This window comes from Hippoglossus hippoglossus, chromosome 6 (assembly GCF_009819705.1).
Source record: "Hippoglossus hippoglossus isolate fHipHip1 chromosome 6, fHipHip1.pri, whole genome shotgun sequence".
Taxonomy (NCBI): Eukaryota; Metazoa; Chordata; class Actinopteri; order Pleuronectiformes; family Pleuronectidae; genus Hippoglossus; species Hippoglossus hippoglossus.
Window position 1 is genome coordinate 15319420 of NC_047156.1, and position 19516 is coordinate 15338935.

The 19516-nt window shown below is 44.4% G+C and overlaps 1 protein-coding gene across 6 annotated transcripts in view; it reads right to left on the minus strand.

The window, feature by feature from the left end:
• Nucleotides 1-1450: 1450 nt before the first annotated feature.
• The window catches only part of syt7a (synaptotagmin VIIa), a 75436-nt gene continuing 57370 nt past the window's right edge, over nucleotides 1451-19516 (minus strand). For 5 of the 6 annotated variants that reach the window (XM_034589338.1, XM_034589340.1, XM_034589339.1 and 2 more), the window contains 6 exons: nucleotides 12038-12140; nucleotides 9785-10052; nucleotides 8006-8175; nucleotides 7506-7620; nucleotides 6612-6811; nucleotides 1451-5595 (listed from right to left, as the gene is read on the minus strand). In XM_034589338.1, the coding sequence (XP_034445229.1) occupies nucleotides 5491-5595; nucleotides 6612-6811; nucleotides 7506-7620; nucleotides 8006-8175; nucleotides 9785-10052; nucleotides 12038-12140 (961 nt within the window). In that variant the 3' untranslated portion in view covers nucleotides 1451-5490. The remainder of the gene's footprint in view (nucleotides 5596-6611; nucleotides 6812-7505; nucleotides 7621-8005; nucleotides 8176-9784; nucleotides 10053-12037; nucleotides 12141-19516) is intronic. The other variant, XR_004614230.1, reaches the window with a different exon arrangement.

The following is a 19516-nucleotide window of genomic DNA, read 5'->3' on the forward strand; positions in this document are numbered from 1 at the left end:
GGAGAACACGGAGGAATAAACATCTCAGAGAAGATGGGAGTCCAGGTGATGGATATTTTACTTTATCCAGCAATAAAGTTTTATACATAGAGTAAGAGTCTATTGCATATTAGCATGCTAACATCTGCCAGTTAGTTCTAAATGCAGCTGAGGCCAATGGGAATGTCATTAGTTTTGCAGGTATTTGGTCAAACTATAGACTTTATATAAAGATGGACGATATGACTGCTCCGCAAAACTGAAGCCAAAGTGTCTCGATCTCCCCCTGGTGGCTGACTGCAGTAGAGGTCACAAACCCTGCCTGCTCCATGTTTGTGGACGGGACATGTACCAAACTAAAAAGTCCAAAACTTTTGTCAATGATGGTCATTTTAGGTCGTTTTTATCACACTGATGTATACATAAAGCAGAAACCAACATAGCCCACCCCCAGAGGCAAGTGACTATACATATAACTATAAAAGAAGTAAATGAGCCTCTAATAATAAGAAATTTGGAAAAACTTTATTCAAAAAGTGTTCTGATACTCTCCAGATCGAAAGAAAAATTAGGAAATAACATATATAATAGGTATAAATTTCATTTAAGTGGCAAAGGAAATTGGTTTTTAGAGCCTGTGTTCCGTGGCAAAGTTGTGGGCAGTGTTCTCTGTGTGTGTCATCGTAAATTAAACCTTAGTAATCACACAGTAATTACCCACACCTGCAGCGACCAGTTGGCTTCGCCAGGGAGCGGAGCGATGATGGAAGACGGAGCCGGGGCTGAGCGCGAGGAGAGGAAGTGCATCTAGTCTGACAGCAGTCCTCACTGGGAGTAGCTGCGCCGCCGCCGCCACCACGCTGTATTCATGAGCCAGGGATTGTTGAAGGTCATTGCTGACACTGTTGCTGCCAACAAAATGCAATAAGTTTCGAGGTGTGAGACAGGTGGCAGTAAAATAAAAGTGGGATTTGGAAATTGCTTTCTCCTTTATACTGTTTGGCTCTGAGCTTACCATCCGTTTTAATGGAGCTGCCGAGTGACTGCTGTTTTTTTTAAGGAGTGTGGAACTTTCTGGACTGTGTGATGAATTATATGCAGCTCTGACACACTCGGTTTCCTAAAGTGTGACTTCAATTAGTATCTTATTCAACGATTGGCAGTGTTACAGTCACATTTCACTGTATTTCTGGCTGTTTTTAGAGGCAATAGTGACTTTTATAGAGTGGCTATGACCCTCAGCACAACTTGACTGATTTTGTCTTTTTAGATATCAACAAATTCAGAAATCTTTGTCTGTCTGTCCCTCTATTTTCTCATCCTATCAACTTCAAACTGATGCTGTGACGAGTGCAGTTGTAACTAAACCTGCCGAGTCTGAATCTGAGTCTTGTTTTAGTCTAGTTAAGATAAGTTGTAGGTACCTGCAGAACTACTCTTTGCAAAGTACAGAGTCCTTTCTTTAAATCTGATGTTCTCTTTAACATCTACTTACATTGTTTTATGAGTTTGACTCTTCATTAAATGTTATTTAATGAGAAAAGCTTATAAATGTGATTTTGAACTGAAGTTTTAATAAGGCCAGTAGTAAAGGAAAATGTTGATTTAGCGATTATCATTATTTCATTTAGCACTTGGGTCTATGGGAGCTTGAACAATGGGACAGAAAAGCCGATGTCAACAAAACAAAAGAGGTTAAGAAATTTTACATAAGAAGCACATTTTCATTGTAACAGTTTGCTCAGTAACTCCCTGCCTTCGCCCAAAGGGCTAATTATTTGATAACCGGCCTATTGAGGAACTTTTAGAGAACTTTTAAGAATGGAAAATATAATGCTTAGGACTAAGAAGTTGTCTGTATTCAAAAGCTCCCGGTGTTGTAAGTTTTAAAAGCCGAACCCTGTACCCTCCCAGCCCCCAGCCCCCAGTCTCCCTGGAGGATCAGAGGCATCACACTGTGCCGCGTGTTACTAAAAATAAAACCATATCCCCCAGCTTACAGGGTCACTGATGACAAAGCACTGTAAACCCCCTTAGCATAACAATTTATCACTCCTTGAGCAAGATGTAATCTCGGTGAAAGGAAACGGCGGACGTATTGTGTTGACTCATCACCTGCACACCTGCTTATTCAAACCAGGTTTGGCTTTCACAGCTTCCACTACGATCACCCACTGATTATTTTCCTCATTTCGACTGATGAGTTTTTATCCCTGTCGATCATCCTCATCGCTGCTCAGGAGAGCGTCGCGCGTCATGTATTATTCTAAGCAAGGGTTGTCCCTGCACACAACGAGTCCCTCAGGTCCGAGGAGGCAGATATTGCTCCTTTCTGACCACCTCACGGTTCAGTAATGAGCTGTGACACTGCAGGCAGTGCCTGTCCAAACAGTGTGCCCTGTTCCACGGCTGGCCAATTGTTCTGAAGGGTGCTGGACTGGATCAGCTGATACCAAAGTCTCTTTAATCTGTTTTCTAGAAGCAATCGAATACGACCAATGAAGTCATTGCTGTGATTAGCACTAATGACTTCTCTCTGTTCTCAAGTTCTCTACATGCAACATTTGCGTGCCTCATAGAAAAAGTGCTTCCCATAGATGCACTGTGTGAATATGTGTGTGTAATAAAACTGTAAAGCGGTTTGAGTGGTCAGGCCCATTTACATCAGTGCATCACAGCGGACAGCACCGCGGCTCACGTGAAGCACACCCGCCCAAAATACACTCACAGCACAGCACACAGGACAAACCTTGTGAAGATTAGACTATCTTTCAATTTGTCTCGCGGTGATTGGGTTATCATTAGCATAAATCAAAACGAGCACAAAAACACGAGATACTATCAAATTATTGCTAGATAAGAGAAGATTAAATCCACTGCAGGACCTGCAGGCTTTAATGGGGCCAGAGTCAGTAGGAGCAACAAACACTATTAACAGAAGCAGTGAAAAACACATTATTTTTGCTTGCTCAGTGTAAACCTGAGAGATGTTTGAAAGGTTGATGCTCATTTAGAAATAAAATCAAAGTCACTGCAGTGAAAATAAGAAAAACAGCGAGGAGACTGGATTATTATGCTTCACAGCTTTTTATGAATGTACAAACACACTCAGTTAGGAGTAAGACGACGAAGGAGCAGACATCTGTGTGAGAGGCTCTTGATAACTGACAATATGCGCATCGCTGCTTTTTGTTTTATTTACGGGCACCAGCCCCAGTGCTCTCTGTGCTGCTGTCAAACACTCAGGGAGCGTCTCACAGCGGCAGATCAGACCGTCATCTAATATCACAACCACTGTGTGTGACACGCAGTTGTTCATAGTTTCTGTGAACAACAACTAAAACTCAGACGAGGCGCTGTCGTCCTGTTTTTCTTCCTGCGTTAAAGCCAAACTGCACATCTGTCTCCCTGTTCCCACATCTACACGCGGCTCCTGCTCAGCATCGTGGGCAGATACAGACTCTGAGCGCTCAGAGCGGGCCTGCTGTTGATCAACACATTGTGTAATAACACTGTAGTGTGGGCCGGCCCCACGTGACAAGCAGATGGGCCTGATCTCTCCATTCTGGTCTGACATTTCAGACACCAGTAGCCTGCCCCCGGGAGTCTGGTAGCTCACATACAAACACACACACACAGACACATGTACACAGGTGCACCGAGGAAAACAAGAGGAACAAAAAAGAGAGGAGGATGAGAGCCCTACATCCCTCCTCTGTGTCCCCCACTCCATCTCCAGACCCTGAAATCACAGAGCAGACGTCGCCTCTCCCTCACCCTCTCAGATACTCCACCCTTCATTTCCACCTGTACTATAGCCATCATCAAAACGATCATCATTATTATTGTTATTACATTTTCAAAAAGTGCAGATAGAACTTCCCCTCATTTAGAAGGCAGGGCAGTAAAAGAGGTTGGGGAAACAATGGCAGTATAAGAAGAGCAAGAAGAGCGCAAGATGAGAAAGAGAAAAGAGAAGAAGGTTTCTGCCGAGTCAGAATTATGTTGTTCCTGTGAACACACACACCCACGCACACCCACACACACATGAACACACGCAGTAAGGCAGCCACACAGGTCAAAACTGCTGGAGTTCGACCCCCGTCAGCACAAAGCCAGAGCACAGGGCAGCACAGAGAATTCATAGCATCAATAAACAGACTGAAGTGAGCACACACGTGCACCAACAGCACAAACTCTGCTTTTTGCTTCTGTTTCGATCTAAACATTGGAAGAAGATTTTTAATTTGTTTCCTCAGTTGGTGATGCTGTGAAAAATGACATCATCGTATCTTGGTTACTTTTTTTTTGTTCTTCATCTTCTTTTTTCTCTCTCCATGTCAGGCCGTTTTGTCTGGAAAAATCAGGAGCGATCCATTTCACAAGTTTGTTGTGTTCCCGCTTTCCAAACGTCGGAAAGTTCAGTTTAGTTAAGTATTTTCTTTTTTTAATCTCTATTTTTGTTGGAGCTACGGCACAGCACCCACAGCACACAGACGACGAGGGGGTGGGGGGTCCAAAAAGGGGGCGAGGAGGGGTTCGCTAATATTGTGCCAGAGGAAGAGAAAAATGGAACAATAAAGGGGAAAGAAAGAAGAAGCTTATAGAGAAGAAAAAGGGGGAGGGAGGGAGAGATAGAGAGAGCAGTATCAACAATTCCATCCGAGTTCAGCTGGTCGCATCACAAACTGAGTATTGATTGCTTCTGACAACTTCAGCTGAACATTAAACCACTTTTGAGTAAAAGGAGGGAGGACAGAAATGGAGGACAGGATATAGTTCACTTGAGACAGATGACAAGAACGAGGTGACAAATGAAGAGAGGGGAGGGATGAGAAACTGCAGAAAGGTTATGGATAACATACTGTATACTACTCATGTTTTTAGGGGGGGGGTGGGGGTTCTGACAATCTATAACGCCATTTATATTAGCATGTATATGTATATATGTGTACCTGGAATAGTCAATACAATAGGATTATATGAGATTAGGTTTTAATAAGATTCTCTGTGATCCCACGGGACCGGCACCTTGAATTAGTCAGGGGGCTGCAGTGCAGTTCAGAACCAAGGGGTCGACAAAGAAACGGAACATCGGAGACCTCCGCAGGCAAAGTGCATGTGGACAGACAGACATACAGACAGTCAGAAACAGGGGGACCATCGGCGAAAAAGGGTGAGAGGCTTAAATCAAAGACACGGCCGTATATGAGAGAGGAAGGAACAAATGAAGAGAGAGAGAGAGAGAATTTTCAGAGAGGAATAGAGATTTTGAAAGCAAAGAGTTTAAAGGTTTAAGAGAGCAGATGGCTAATTGTACCCGTGTTTCGCAGCCTGGCAGCAAGTCAGTCTTGTGCATAAGGACGGGAGTGGGAGGAGGAGGGGGAGGGAGGCAGGAGGGGGAGGGAGGCAGGAGGCAGGAGGGAGGAGGGAGGAGGAGGAGGAGGGAGGAGGAGAAGGGGGGCGGCAGGAGATGGGAGGGGAGGCCATGGAGGAAACTGGGCGGCTCGATCAGGCCTTGAGAGCGTGCCACTGGGCGACGTTAGTACGCGGCCGAGCGAGCATGTCTTTCCAGTGCTTCACCTCCCCCGGTCCACTCTTCCATGATAGGTAGATCTAAGAGAGTGGAGGAAGAGATCATGTAAAGTACAGAACATTATTGGCTTCATTAAAACTATTGGCACAGTAGATTTTCTCCCCCGGCAGCCGTGACACGGTGTCAGTGGCTACAACATATGGGGCAACTGCGACAGTCCACAAAGTGCTTTTTTTCACCAATAAAAGATTCAAATTTGTATTTTGGGTATTCATTCCTAAGAGCCGCGCAACATTACACTCGACAAGACATCTCACTCCCGACAGTGCAGTGACTCTTTCTCCTAATTCGTTCTTCAATTTGTAGGAAGTCTTCGTCTGTATACTCCGGCTCAAACAACTAGGGATGGCCATCAAAGTCAAGTGCTTCATCAAAAACTGTCCACATCAGAAAAAGAGTCAGCCATAAAAGTTCAGTGCAATTCAAAGTCATCTCTCCAGCTCCAGCTCTCGCTCTCATTCTTTTTTCTACCTCAGTCCAATAACTCAATTCTCCCGAGACTTGTGTTATGTTATCAAAGACCAGTAATAACAATTTGAGACTTTTGTTGGCTACATAAAGTACTTTTAGTGGACATGTTGTAGACTGTCGCAGTTGCCCCATAATATCACAAATGAATGAACATCAAGTATCGTGACAAGACATTGAAGAAATGTTTCAACAGCCAAGTTGAGACGATTCATTTGTACTGTAAATATGTAGTTGGAGCAGCAGCCGGTTATTTAGCTTAGTTTAGTGACTGTTTTTATTCTTAATGCTCGTCAGAGATGATGATTGATTGATATTTTTATTACAGCGGTCTGTAAGGCCAGCAGGGCATGTATCTACTCTCACTGCATGTTTAACCTTGCGGCTGCAGCCTCTTTGTTAATTTCACAGCATTTAACTCAGACATGTTTGAAATGTGACGAAAAGGTTGCTAGTTCCTCTCTGTGACCGAGTCCAACGTCATCAACTGCGAACACATTTATGTAAAGAGGAGCAGAAGGTGCTTAGAGTATATGTTGTAACCAGGGGCAACGAGACAAAGTGTTACCTTGCCAATAACGTCGTTGCGGCTGAGCCTGTCCTTGTCCATGACGGTGATGATGATGGTGGTCTCCCTCAGCACATGGGCGGGCACTTCGAAGGGGAAGGACTCATTGAATATGGGGTTCAGACAGCGCTTCATCGTCACCGTCTTCTTCTTCTCTACACGCTTGTCCTTTTGCATCAGCCACACCTTCACATATGGATCTGCAATGTGGACGCAGGGGGCAGTGGTTTACATGAGAGGGCAGGTGAAGAAGAACGTGGAAGGTGATTTTTGGGGTCAGGTTTGCAATTACCCTCTTAATTGGTAAAGTCAGAGGAGGCAGCAGGGAAGCAGATACCTAGTTTGGCCTCAAGGTCAATTTATCCCCTGAGCAAGGAAACATACAAATGAGGAAGTATTTATGGAAATAGGGCCTGGGATTTGCCCTCCCAATTCTGGAGCATTATCATACTCTGTAATACAAACAGATCCTGCTCCTACTGTGAGAGGAGGCAGTCATTTTACAAAGGAAAAAATATGCCACGAAAAGCATTTCACAGAAAGACCTGATACTAGCACCAGACCTGGCTGACACAGATTTGGCTGGGAGGCTGAAGATCCTCATAGATATACAGAAGAGACAGAACGGGGTAGAGCTAGGCCAAGGGACAGACACTTGATGTAATGTCACCTTGCTGCTGCAGCTATCTGAGGTGCGACTCAGCTTAGGAGCCAGACGGCAACCGTCATCTGCACAGACAGGTCACTGAATGTTTGAACACAAAGCCGGCTGGAGCTGCGTGTGTGTGTGTGTGTGTGTGTGAGGACACACAGACCAATGTCGTGAGAAGGGCTACGGACTAGAGAACAAGGGTTAGAAAGAGAAAAGGCTAAACAACATGGAGGAGACTCTACCTGAGGTTCCCCCGATATCCATGGCTTTGAGATTGCGGGCTTTGATGATGTTCACAGTGATGGTGTTGGCAGAGGGATTATAGCAGAGTGACAGCAGCAGGTCTCCTCGTCTCCCCTGAGGAACACACACACACACACACACACACACACACACACACACACACACACACACACACACACACACACACACACACACACACACACACACACGATGGAGTATGATTCACAGGGTCTAATATCAGATTTCATCAGGGAATATCAAACTCCACATTACTCACTAGCTTGTGTAATCTTACATCACTGCCCTCTCTGCTCTAACCCCTCGTGCCAAACACAACCGGTCCAGTGACCGGGCTGGCAGAGCCCATCTCGTTGCTCACTCTAAAATTAGACCAATCAAGCTCACGTGCTGAAAGTCGTCAACAAACGGCCTCATACTTGTTTCTACTAAAAGTATGAACTCAAACACTGGATTCGTCATTATTCCCTCCCACTCTTACGCTGCCATCACTGCAGGGCTTGAGCTCCTTCCAGAAAGTCTTTATCTGGCCCAGTTCCACCTTGTTGAGGGGGATCGACACCTCTCCGATGGGGTCGTTCCTGCTGAAGCGGTCATAGTCCAACACCTGAAGGTAGAGAGTGCGCTCTCTAACCTTCTCATACGGGAAGCCTAGAAACAGACAGAGAAACAGAGCGGGCAGCGAGGGGTGAGTTGCACAGATGAAAAACCTCATTCTCGACAGAACAAAGTGAAAAGTGTAATCGGCACCGTACTAACAGGGATGAATTTGGCAAAGGCCAAAGTGCATTTCAAACACTGCAGAACGAGCCAGCGCTCTCTCTGATGACTGAGAGGGATCATCACACTCCAGCCACAAAAACCTATCACACTCCTTTTTCAAGAGCGCTGACTGTTGTTCTACTTTTGGAAAGAGTCTGAGCCTTTTGAACATTATTCGGGTTAATTTACCGTTGAACTGTCATCCAAACACAATGGTCATCATGCTACCATAGATCTGCAGCGCTCAGGAATATACATACTTTTTTTTTTTTTTTACCATAATCTGTCTGCAGTTTCTGGAGGTTTGATCGAAAGAAAAAAGAAAATCACATCTTTATTGTGACTTTTCACACTCACACTCTCTTTGTGTTGACAAATATTGTCATGATGGGACTAAACAAACATATTTGCTTTTGAGTGAATAAACCAGAGTTAGATAAGAGGATCAATACCACTCTGATATCTGTTTGTTAAATATAATGCTACACCAGAAAGGTGGTTAGATTAGCTTAGCATAAAGACTGTATGCAGTTTTAATGTGGAATGCCAAAACAAGACATAGCGTGATGGTTATTGAGAGATGCTGGTAGATGGATTTTGTTACCTGTGAACACAGCAGCTCTAATGTTTCCTCCTTTCCAGTCTTTATTTCAAAAGAGTAAAGCTTTTAGTTGTAGCTTCATGATGATGTAAATACTTCCAAAAAGCTCAACTCTTGCTTTAAACAGCTACCGCAAAGTTGTTGAAACCAAGCAGAATGTCTGAAGGCCCCGGAAAACCCCTTAGCCTCTTTCAAATGAACAGAAAACTGTCCCCAATTATTGTGTTGTGGTTATTTCACATGAGAGATTTCTATTTTTGTTCGCACTAGTCCACTGGTTTGAAGATAAAATCTGATGAAACGATACCCACAGTCCTGAAGCAGCAGCTCATCAGAGTTTTTCATTGATAAACTGTTGAATAATAACTACTGTTTTAGCTAAAATGTTCAGTGTTAGTGGTCAAGTGATCTGTAGGCGAGGGACGGAAGCCTTCTGGTTTCCATTTCCAGTTTGACCAATCATGTTTGAGCAAGCTGTGGTTGCCACAGTCTGTGTGGAGAGCAAAAGACACAGACCACATTGACCAGAATGCATCAGCTATCTGATGTTTATCTGCATTCACATGTAGATGGTTGAAAACTAGTCGGACTTTAAACGGTGAATGGCAAACAGAGGGCAGGATCTTGGCCCAGAAATCCGCTGTCTACACCAGAAACACCATAATATTGGCTGTTGCCCCGAGAGGCTAATTTGACATCAGAAAATTGTCAAGGCACTGTGAGGTGGGTGTTAAGTTTGGGATATGCTTAGGATTTGAAATGTTTCCAGGGGTTTTATGGAATGAAAAGTAGATCCTTCTTTTTGGGCGGCGTGACAACACATGATGGAAAAAGTGTGATAACAACAATAATTGCAACAATTCTTTGGTTAAGTAGCTAAATGGGAATACCACAGACCTTCAAAAAGGAAGGTTTCGTTCCAGTGGGGGTTGAGGTTTTTCCTCTTGATCTTGGTTTCCAGCTTGTGCTTCTTGTCAGGCAGCAGGTAGATCTTGACGAAGGGATCGGAGGTGCCAGAGAAGTCTTTGGCCGGCAGGTCCTGGCCCCTGAGCAATTTGACAGTGAGAGTCGTGTTCTGGAAGCTGTAACCTATGCTGAACTGGATCCGGCCCAGCTTCTCACTGATGGGCCCTTCGCCGTCATCATCCTCCGAACCAGGGGACAACTGCAAAGGGCCACAGATGCAGTCAAGTAAGCACCCATTCATGCAACAGCAGCAGCAACTCAAAGAAAAAAGTTCAATCCAAGGGCATACACATTTGGTCACGCAAGCCTGTGACAGGGAGAAGTTTTAAGGGGAGGAGATTTTAGAGCCGCCTCTCTGTCACAGCACATTCATGCAGCTGCTCGACGGTAGAATCTGGTCTGACGTTAAGAAGACAGAGACTTTAATTTCCCTACTAATGTTCTTAAAAGGCAGGAGATGCTCAGATTGGAGATAGCGGGAGCTTTAGACCACCTATTCTCTCTCCACAGCCACTCTGACAGCTTTATCACTGCTGTGTACTAAAAGGCCACTATCTGATAGAACGCAGCGGACAGAGGGAGGGAGAGAGCGAGCAAGAGACAATCAGAAGGAGCAGGAGAGAGAGCGAGAGCATTGTGTGAGGGGCCAGGAGAGAACGTCCAGCTCAAGGTTGCCTCGCTGCACTTGCAGTTGCGTTTGTGGTAGTTTCTTTTCTGCGTGTGGCTCCACCTTCTGTCTCTGTCCTTTATTTGTCTCTGTCGCTCTGACAGTAGCTTACATCAGAGCGAGGCGTTTGAGGACTCTGAGAGAGATTAGACAACCAACAGTTCATTAGACCACTTTGTGTGAAAGCCTCCACTGCAAAGTGGTTTGCATGTAAATGCTCTCTACCTAAAAAAACAGATTTCACTGCTTCAACCAGAGCTGCAATTTTAAAAGGACTGAGACTCACTCACTCACTCAGAGTTTGTCAATATGGGTTTTAGAAGTGACAGGCAGCGCAAGTGTGAAATATTCCAAGTCTCATTTATCAAACAGTGTGAGTCACCTTGGATGGTTTGTCTCGTTGATTGTCACTGTGGGAACTGCCCCTGTGGGTTTTTGGGAAGTACATGGCGAGAAGTATGTGTACGATTCTCCCTCACTTCTCTGTAACGTCTTTCAACAACTTTTTGGACTTAAAGAATTGGTCTCCTCTGCCAAGGAGGTTATATTTTCACTTTCTCTGTCTGTTTGTTATCAGGATTACACAATAACTACTGGACAGATTAAGACGAAACGTGGTGAAAGGATACGGTATAGGTCAGGGAACAACCCATTGAATTTCAGTGCTGATCTGAATAAATGGTTCAGACCCAGGAATTTTGTTTCTTCAGCATTTCCCGCAGACTTCATTCTGTCTTATGGAGCACGAATAATGCGCTCAACTCACAAGACACAACTGCAGCTGAAACTATGAGGTCCGACTGTGTGGATGATAACAACCTTATGGACGATAGCACAAGCATGCAGCAATAGCAAAACACTAAGTTAAATATCTCTTATGTTATCATGAGAAGTGTCATGTCTCATTAATAAACAGTGGCGGGACTAATTAGAATATGGTGGGCTACCACAGTCTAGAGGATTAATGTGAAAAACGGCTTTGATATGGCGAGATGAGGCATTAGCCTTGGCAGATGTAGTGTCCTTCTAGCTTTCAGTGGTTTTGAAGTGTGATTCAGACAAGAGATAAAATATCTTGGCCTCTTTTGGCTGTTAATGCGCCTCCTTAAGGAGTTATGTTGTGGAAGAGCAATACTGTGTCCCTTTAACATTTCTGTTCGAGAATAAGTCTGGCCAAATTCTATATTTGTCATTTTGTCAACAAATCCCATGACAAAATTAGAGTTAAACCTACTGAAAAATATTGTCTGTGCAGGCAAAGGTGACATGTCTGATAAAACCACAGAAAAGAGCTAAGAAAATGTGGTTTTCAGTTTGTGTCAGTTAATCCCACAAACACAGTGGTGGTGCCAATATTAATAAGTTATGTGTATTCATCTACAAGCACAAATAGTCCCAAACAAATACACTTTTTTCTTGTGTCTTCGCTGCCTCATCCTGTGTGTGAGAATCTGGGCTGTCATGTCATCAGCATCTGCGACAGTGGGGCTGATGTGTGGTGGGACCGAGCCTCTTACCATCACCATGTCTCCGGTGAGAGAATTGGCCAGGTCAGTTACGGAGGAGTGACCGTCAGCATCAGGGGGTTGGCCTTTGGGGCTGTTAGCTGGTTTGTTGCCCCTGTAAGGAAAAAGCACCGTTTGACCGGGGGGGGAAACAGCGAGGACATGTGCTGAGAAGCTAACTTCGTATCCAGAGAGAGAGAGAATGTCTGAGCACTTGGGGAGTCCAACCTCCACCTGTTTCTGCGCTTGAAAAACCGCCTATTTGAAACCACCAATTTGAGTCCAAGTTTTCTTTGGATAGATGTCACTTCAAAGTGGATTGTGCTTTCTCTGGCTATCGTGAGCGAGGCCAAATCAATCTGCCAAAGATTCCGCAGATTAACGGCGGGCGCTAGAACTGAGGACATTTGATGCGATGAGTTGCGTTTGATGAAACCTGGAATCTGAGATGACTATACATATGTCCAGTGTGGCAAACATCCATATCTCCAAGAGGAAAGTTACCTCCACCAAGTGAACAAACACATTTTCAGACAGAACACAACACAGACCCACTAAATTTAAAATTGATAGAAACCAAAAAATGATTCCTGATCCCCGTGGAGTTTATGATCAAGACTTAGTCCCTCTGAAGACATTAACGAGACAAACAGGTATAATGACATGTATAGCAACATGACGTTACTATATAAACAGACAGACACGTATAGCAACATGTAGAGGACTAGACGTTTAACAGGACATATGCTGAACAGTTTTGTAAAGTGTTTGTGTGTTTAAATCTCTCAGTTATTGGCTTTGAACATCAACCACACAAAACATAAATAAAAACATAAAGGAGAGGGCAGAGATCTCCCATGGCACAGCTGGTACTTAGGTACAAATGTTAATAGATGTTAAGATAAGTTCCTTCACATGAGGATTGTTGAAAACATAACGTTAAAGTGGGACAAACAGTTTAGGGAGAAAAAACCTCTATGTTCATACATCATGAAAACAAGAGAACAATCAAAAAAAATTAAAATAAAATCAGTAAAAGAAGATTAAAAAAAGAATCAAAAGAGAGTAAATATTATGAGATTAAAGAAATCATGAGGAAAGATAGAACAAGAGAGAGTCAAATGCAAACGTCCAGGCCAATGTAATGTGACACATTGGACACACAGCACTCCATAGATGACTGGTCAAGGCACATGGAGAGGCTGAACACTGAAACACCATTAGGCAATAAACAAACAGTAAGAAGAGAAGAAACAACAAGAACAGAAACACAGAGGAGGAGAAAAGAAATGAGCAGACGCTGAAGAGAGAGAGAGAGAGAGGATGCACGAACTGGACAGAAATCATAAAGACTGTCGATAAGATAGAAAGGTTCAACGAGGAATGCAAGCAGAGAATTGTTTATCTGTATTAGAAGAAGATAGCAAGTATTAATAGCATGAACAGTGAGGTCACGGAAAAAAAACAAAAAACCCAAAACAGAGTGAGATCGTTACAAACACCAGCACATTAGAGAGAGAGAGAAAAAACAGAGCTGCAAGAAAAGATAGGGAATGAAGGCAGCCTGGAAACACAAGAGAGGCTTAGTTTGGTCAGTCTGATAAGTACCAACGAATAAGAGACAAAAAAAATAAAGAGCTATGCACACACAATATCTCTAACAGGAGACAAAGGGGTGGACATGCTAAAGGGAGAAAAAGAGCACAGAGAGGAAAAGAAAAAAAAGACAATAAATACAATTGATCACCAGGAGAAAAGAGAGCAAGAACCGATGTTCTTTAAGTGAAGAGTTGAAAGTAAACGATAGATGAGAGAGAATGAGAGAGAAATAAAGTGTAGATATCCCATACAAAAATATAATATCGTCGAAAACACAAAAAGTTGGACAAATAGTAAGAACATAGGAAATGCACATTTAGAGTGTTACAAATGAGGACGTTGTTGAATAGAAGTGATAACTACACATACATTTAAGTATGTAACAGGATTCTCCAAACATTTGGTAACACTCTAAAGGTGTGAACTGGGGACACAGGGGCCAAAGCACAAACGGGCATTGGCTACATGTGCATATATAATATATGCAAGTAGTTGTCACTCAAGAGAGTGAGGCAATGCCTGGGACGGGCCCATAAAAACAGGGAGCCCATAAAACGTCTGTCTGTCTGGCCAGCATTCTCTGTTGACTTCTTCACTGAGAGGCTGTATGTCGCACTTCTTTTTCTTTTCTTTTTTCTACATGTGTTTTTTGAGTACTTTAATCAGCAAATTTGGATGAAAATTGATGTTGAATGCAATAATGTTAACATTTTTTTCTGCGGAAGACAAGGACAGAACCAGGGGGGGGGAATATACTGACAAGTAGACAGACAGAAAAAGCAAGCAAACAAGACAAGCAAATAGACAGATCACTGCAACCAGCGAGGAACCGGGGCGAGACGGGTGGGGAGGGAAGGAGGGACGTTAACCATTTCGAGAAGGGGGGGGGGCGTTCATCAATTGGTGTTAGTCGTATTAGTTGCCAGGGGAGGTAAATGCATTTTCAGGGGGCGTCTTTTTGTTTCTTGCACAGACTATAAAACTGCAGGCAACAAGTCTGAGAGGAGAAGGAAAAGACGTGGGGATAAACACACTAACCTGAGAGCTGAGGACGAGCGCTAAAGCTCGGAGAGAGACTCAGGGTTTGAAGTAAAGCACGGCACCTCCCTCCTCCTCCTCCTCCTCCACCTCCCAACTATCGATGGGGGAGTGAGCGTCTTCAATTATTCATTCTCCTTCATGCTTCATTCAGGGGTTCTGTGCATTCTCAGGTAAGAGCTAGTGCAGCCAGGGGGGGAATGGCCGTTCTACCAGCACCTGAGGTGGTCCGCTGCTCCGACGCTGCCTCCAGGCTATTTAAACACAGCGACTGGGGGCTGCAGAAAAATAAGCCACTGTACTGTACTGTACATCATGAATTGCATATGAAGATTGGTTTCAATTTACTTTATTTCTATTAAAAAGTCATATTAATTGTGGCAGATGGTAATACTACGACTGCTAGATTCCGGTGCCAATGCTTTTTCTGTCCGACACGTTGGGAGAGGGGGAGCTGATATGGAAATTGATGCTTTGGAGCCTGCAGTTGTCTACAGTGTCCAGTGGGAGGCAGAGTGGACTCGAGTTCAGATTCTCCCACAGCTAAGGCAAAGAAAGTGGGCTGTTGGCATGGCAACGGCTCGAGAAACACAGACCATACATATGTGGGGTTTGGGGGTGTTGTTGTGACAGGAGGTTGTTGGTAGTGGGCGCAGGAGAAGGGTGTGTTTGGAAGGGGGGGGGGGGTGGGCGGTGCAGCAAACAGGCAAACACTGAGAACGAAGAAGATAAGGTTTTTTAGGATATATGACAGGTACGGGTGAGAGCCTCGCAGACACACACATTCACATGAACAGACATATGGAGGCAGGCGGGGCCACGTTGGGTTTCACCGTCCTGTGATACTATCCTGTTTGGTTACCTGACCGAGGGCCAGCAGCTCGAAGAGAGGGGGAGGGGGGGGAAAGACACTCCACTTCGAGGCTGGAGAGAGACGCGAGAAAGAGAGCCCAACCCAGTCCCAGCTTCTTTTTTTTTTTTCAGACACTCAGACTCCCCACCCCTTCTGCAAACATGTCACACTCAAACAAACACGCTCGCCTGAGACCATGAAGTGATGAATTTCAATGTCTGTGCTCAATTTCATAGCTGCCCACTACATCTATGACTCTTCGGGGGCCACAGCATTACTTCCCAGGATCGCACACCAGCCCTGTGCTACGCCGCTTACATAACTTCATCATCCACTTGACACACATGTATGTTCGCACTGGAAATCCCTGCTCGTTCCCAGCGCGCCGCTCAACTTCTCGGGCCGTGGCCGAAAAACACTGCTGCCGCTCCTGCATGTAAATTTGGAGGCTTTCACTGTTAACAAATGACTTCCTGCATTCTGGAGCTGGAAACGTTTCTAAAATAGCATCGTTTATTAAAATCCCATTTCAGGAAGGAGCAACAAGGGAGCTGCTAAATGCTGCCTTCTGCGTGTCTGCTCATCTCACTGAACTCTACATGGAAATAGAAAACATTGAATCAGGAACAAATGTTGATCTTTACTGTTTTACGTATATTTCTATCAATATTAAAAGGATATTTATATATTTAATACTTCTACTACACTAGCTCTTTTAAATGTATATGGTAAACATAATCACTTTTGAATCCAAAGACTAGTATAATGTTTAGAGCCCCACCTCCCTTCATTGGCTGCCACTGCTCTCTGCCATTTAGCATTCATGCCTCCGAGCTCAACGACAGTAACAAGCCCATCAGTTCAGGGAATTTCAGCCACATGAAAGCATCCAACATTTTAAAAGTCCATTAAAATGCCAAACACTCGTCTACCCAAATGTTTTGAATCCTGATTAAATTCAAAGATTGCCTCTGAGCTGGGGTTGGGGGCTGCGGCTGCTGCAGATGTGCCACCTGTTCAGAGGGAGCACGCAGGAGTCCCAGGTTAATGCTCCTAATAGCTTGCCCCCCCCCCCCCCCCCCCCCATCTATCTGGATGCATGAGATGAGCACGTGTAGCAGCATGTACCTGCTGGCTAGAGAGCGCTGCCTTCAGCCCCGCACAACACACGGATGTGCAGAGTACAATAAGTACTCCCTCCCACCACTCTCATGGAGGGAATTGCACTCTGAAATTTCTCTCATCCTCCCCTGACATATGGATGTTTGAATGCACTCCGCTCTTCCTACTCCACTTCCTCCTTGCTTCGTGGCTCCTCTTTCTCCCCACCATAGGGCTATCTACTCTCCCCCGCTGCATCTCAGCGTTCCCCCTGTGATGTCAGGATGAGCACGGCGGCCACAGGGAGCCAAAGCCTCAGGGGCAGACTTAACCGGAGCCCCCCGACGACTCGGCTGATTAGTCGGGCCTGCAAAGCCCCTGTCACAGGAGGAGCACTGTGTCAGACTTTCAGAGCGTAGCGTAATCAATTTACATGTTTATGTCCAAACACACATACAGATGATATCATCTGGAAGCATTGGAGCTGCTGCTTTGTTTTCACTATCTGAGGCCAAAACAATGGCCACTTCAAACTGTTAAAGTGCACATGTGACCTTAGAATGACCTGACGTTTCATTAGCCTAAACACACCATCCTTCACTGCATTAAGATTAAACTCCTCCCACTCAGACTAATGTGGTTACAGAGCACAAACACACAATGGCGCTAAGAAATGTAATAAGCTCATGAATTATGAAGCGAGTTCTATAGCCCACATGGCAATTAACAGACACTCAAAAGACGCTCAGGACGCATCACGTCTCTGAAGCAGGGAAACATACATCTATATCTATTAATATCTGCGAGATGTATTCAGAGGCAAGACGCAGCTCCACTGGCTTACACAAAATGATGCAACATGCATGGATGAATAATTGAAAGACCAAAGGCAAGTGGATTTAATGCTAAAGTGGCAAAGACCCGTCCCGCCTCCTCGGTCATCAACATCCATCCTCATTGGACGGTCGGCTTGCTGCTCAGGGAAGGCTCTAGATTCAAAGCTCTCGGGGATTGTTGCTTCTCTTTATAGCAACACTGGAGGAGAACGATCAGTATAGGTTCAGTGAATCGCATCAGCATTGTACGAGTGACGACCAATGAGGCATTAACAAGCCACTCTCGACATCCTAATTACGCTTTCTGAGCTCCGCAACCTATCGATGCCTGGGATATAAACATGTCAGCATGTGTGGCCCCCAGAATCAAACAACGCATGATTTTCTAATCCAGTCGTTTTTTTTTCCTCAGCTATTTGACTGAGCGACCTTCCCTTCCTCTATCTCCTCAGCACGTGTGTAACCTCGGATTTAAAAGTCTCCATCAGCACCACCACCAACTCTGGTGCAGTTCAAACGGCCTGTCAGCTTCTGCCCCACTTCATAAACAAATGGGCACGCAGAACGCTTTCATCCAGCGATCGCACGCGTGCACACAAGGTCGCTGAAGGAGCGCGCTGAATATCACACATTATAACACCTTCTCATGGCCAGTGGGGATAAGAGTGTGTTTGTTTGGCTTGCCTTCAACTATGGCCGAGCAACAATGAAGCATAAACACTCAGCCGGAGGGAAAATGAAAAGCCTCTCTGTCATTATTTGTGCCTAAATGTTGTTCTGCATCGCTGTTTCCAGAGGATGTGGAGGAAGCGCTCTGATCTGCTGCTTATGTCAAAATACCAATTGTTCAATAGAGAACATCTAAGCGAGTATTGTCAGCAACATTATTGAATGATTTAAACTGTTTATTCAGACTCGTCAATGTGTAGGACGCATTTAAATGTTGTTACATATCAAAGTGGAGCTAGGAGGTTGGTTTGTTTGTTGGTTTGTTCGTAAGCAAGATTACACAAAAAATACTGGATGGATTACCACAAAACTTGGTGGAAGGATGTGGTTCGGGTACAAGAAGAATATTTTGATCACTGTCTTTAACATTGTTTTTCATCATTTTCATTGAGAACAATTCCCTTCATTCAATCTTGATGAAAACAAAATCAGGCATGTTTACTGAGTGCCATTCTATTTTTTTTCAAATTTTGTATAATTCTACCTCTTTAACTCTGAACAGCTGTTTAAATGAAGCCGAAACAGGTTTTCAATCAAGGAACTTTAGACAAAAAGCCTGCAAATGTTTGGTTTAATCTTTAAGAATATATTTTATCTCTACCTACTCTCTACCTCCCCCCACTGGCTGTTGCACTGCTGTGGAGCACCACTACAAAGCAGAGATTAGAAGTTAGCGCTGACGATGTTATCGTCTGAGAGTCTCATGAACCGGCGATATTCACTTCAGAGGCTTCGGATTGGCGGAATTAATTTGCCAGTGACATGTTTTTCCTGCAGCTCAGTTTAGTTTATATGAATTCAAAGGGTGTGACAAGAGTGATGCAGGTATAGAGATGAGTGATGGGCACATAAAAGACATGTTTGATGTAAATGCACAGACGGCGGTGATATGACTATACACAGAGGGGCGTGGAGAGCGGGAGGCGTATGACAGAACGGCTTTGTCTGCGGCTCGAGAGCCCCCGTTCAGAATGAGCAATATGCCAAGAGCGTGATTGATTAAATCATGGTCAGACATCTGTGAAGTCAGCACTAACACCACAGGGAATGATATACTCCCCGCAAGCTTACACACCTTGCATTTCTAATTCACTGTGGACTTGTTTGTGTCGCTAAATATAGCATTCAATTAAAGTTTGGCTAAATCATCCTATTATACATTTGAATTCGTAATTTATCGTGAAACAAACAAAGCACCACGCAGCTCAAGTGGAATTAGTTCACAGCTCAGCAGAGGGACGGACAGGAGCGCACCAAAGGCCACAGACATTTAAAGCTTTCATTAGAGTCAAATCATTTGTTTCCTCTACTCCCCACTTCTCTGTTGTTCACAGA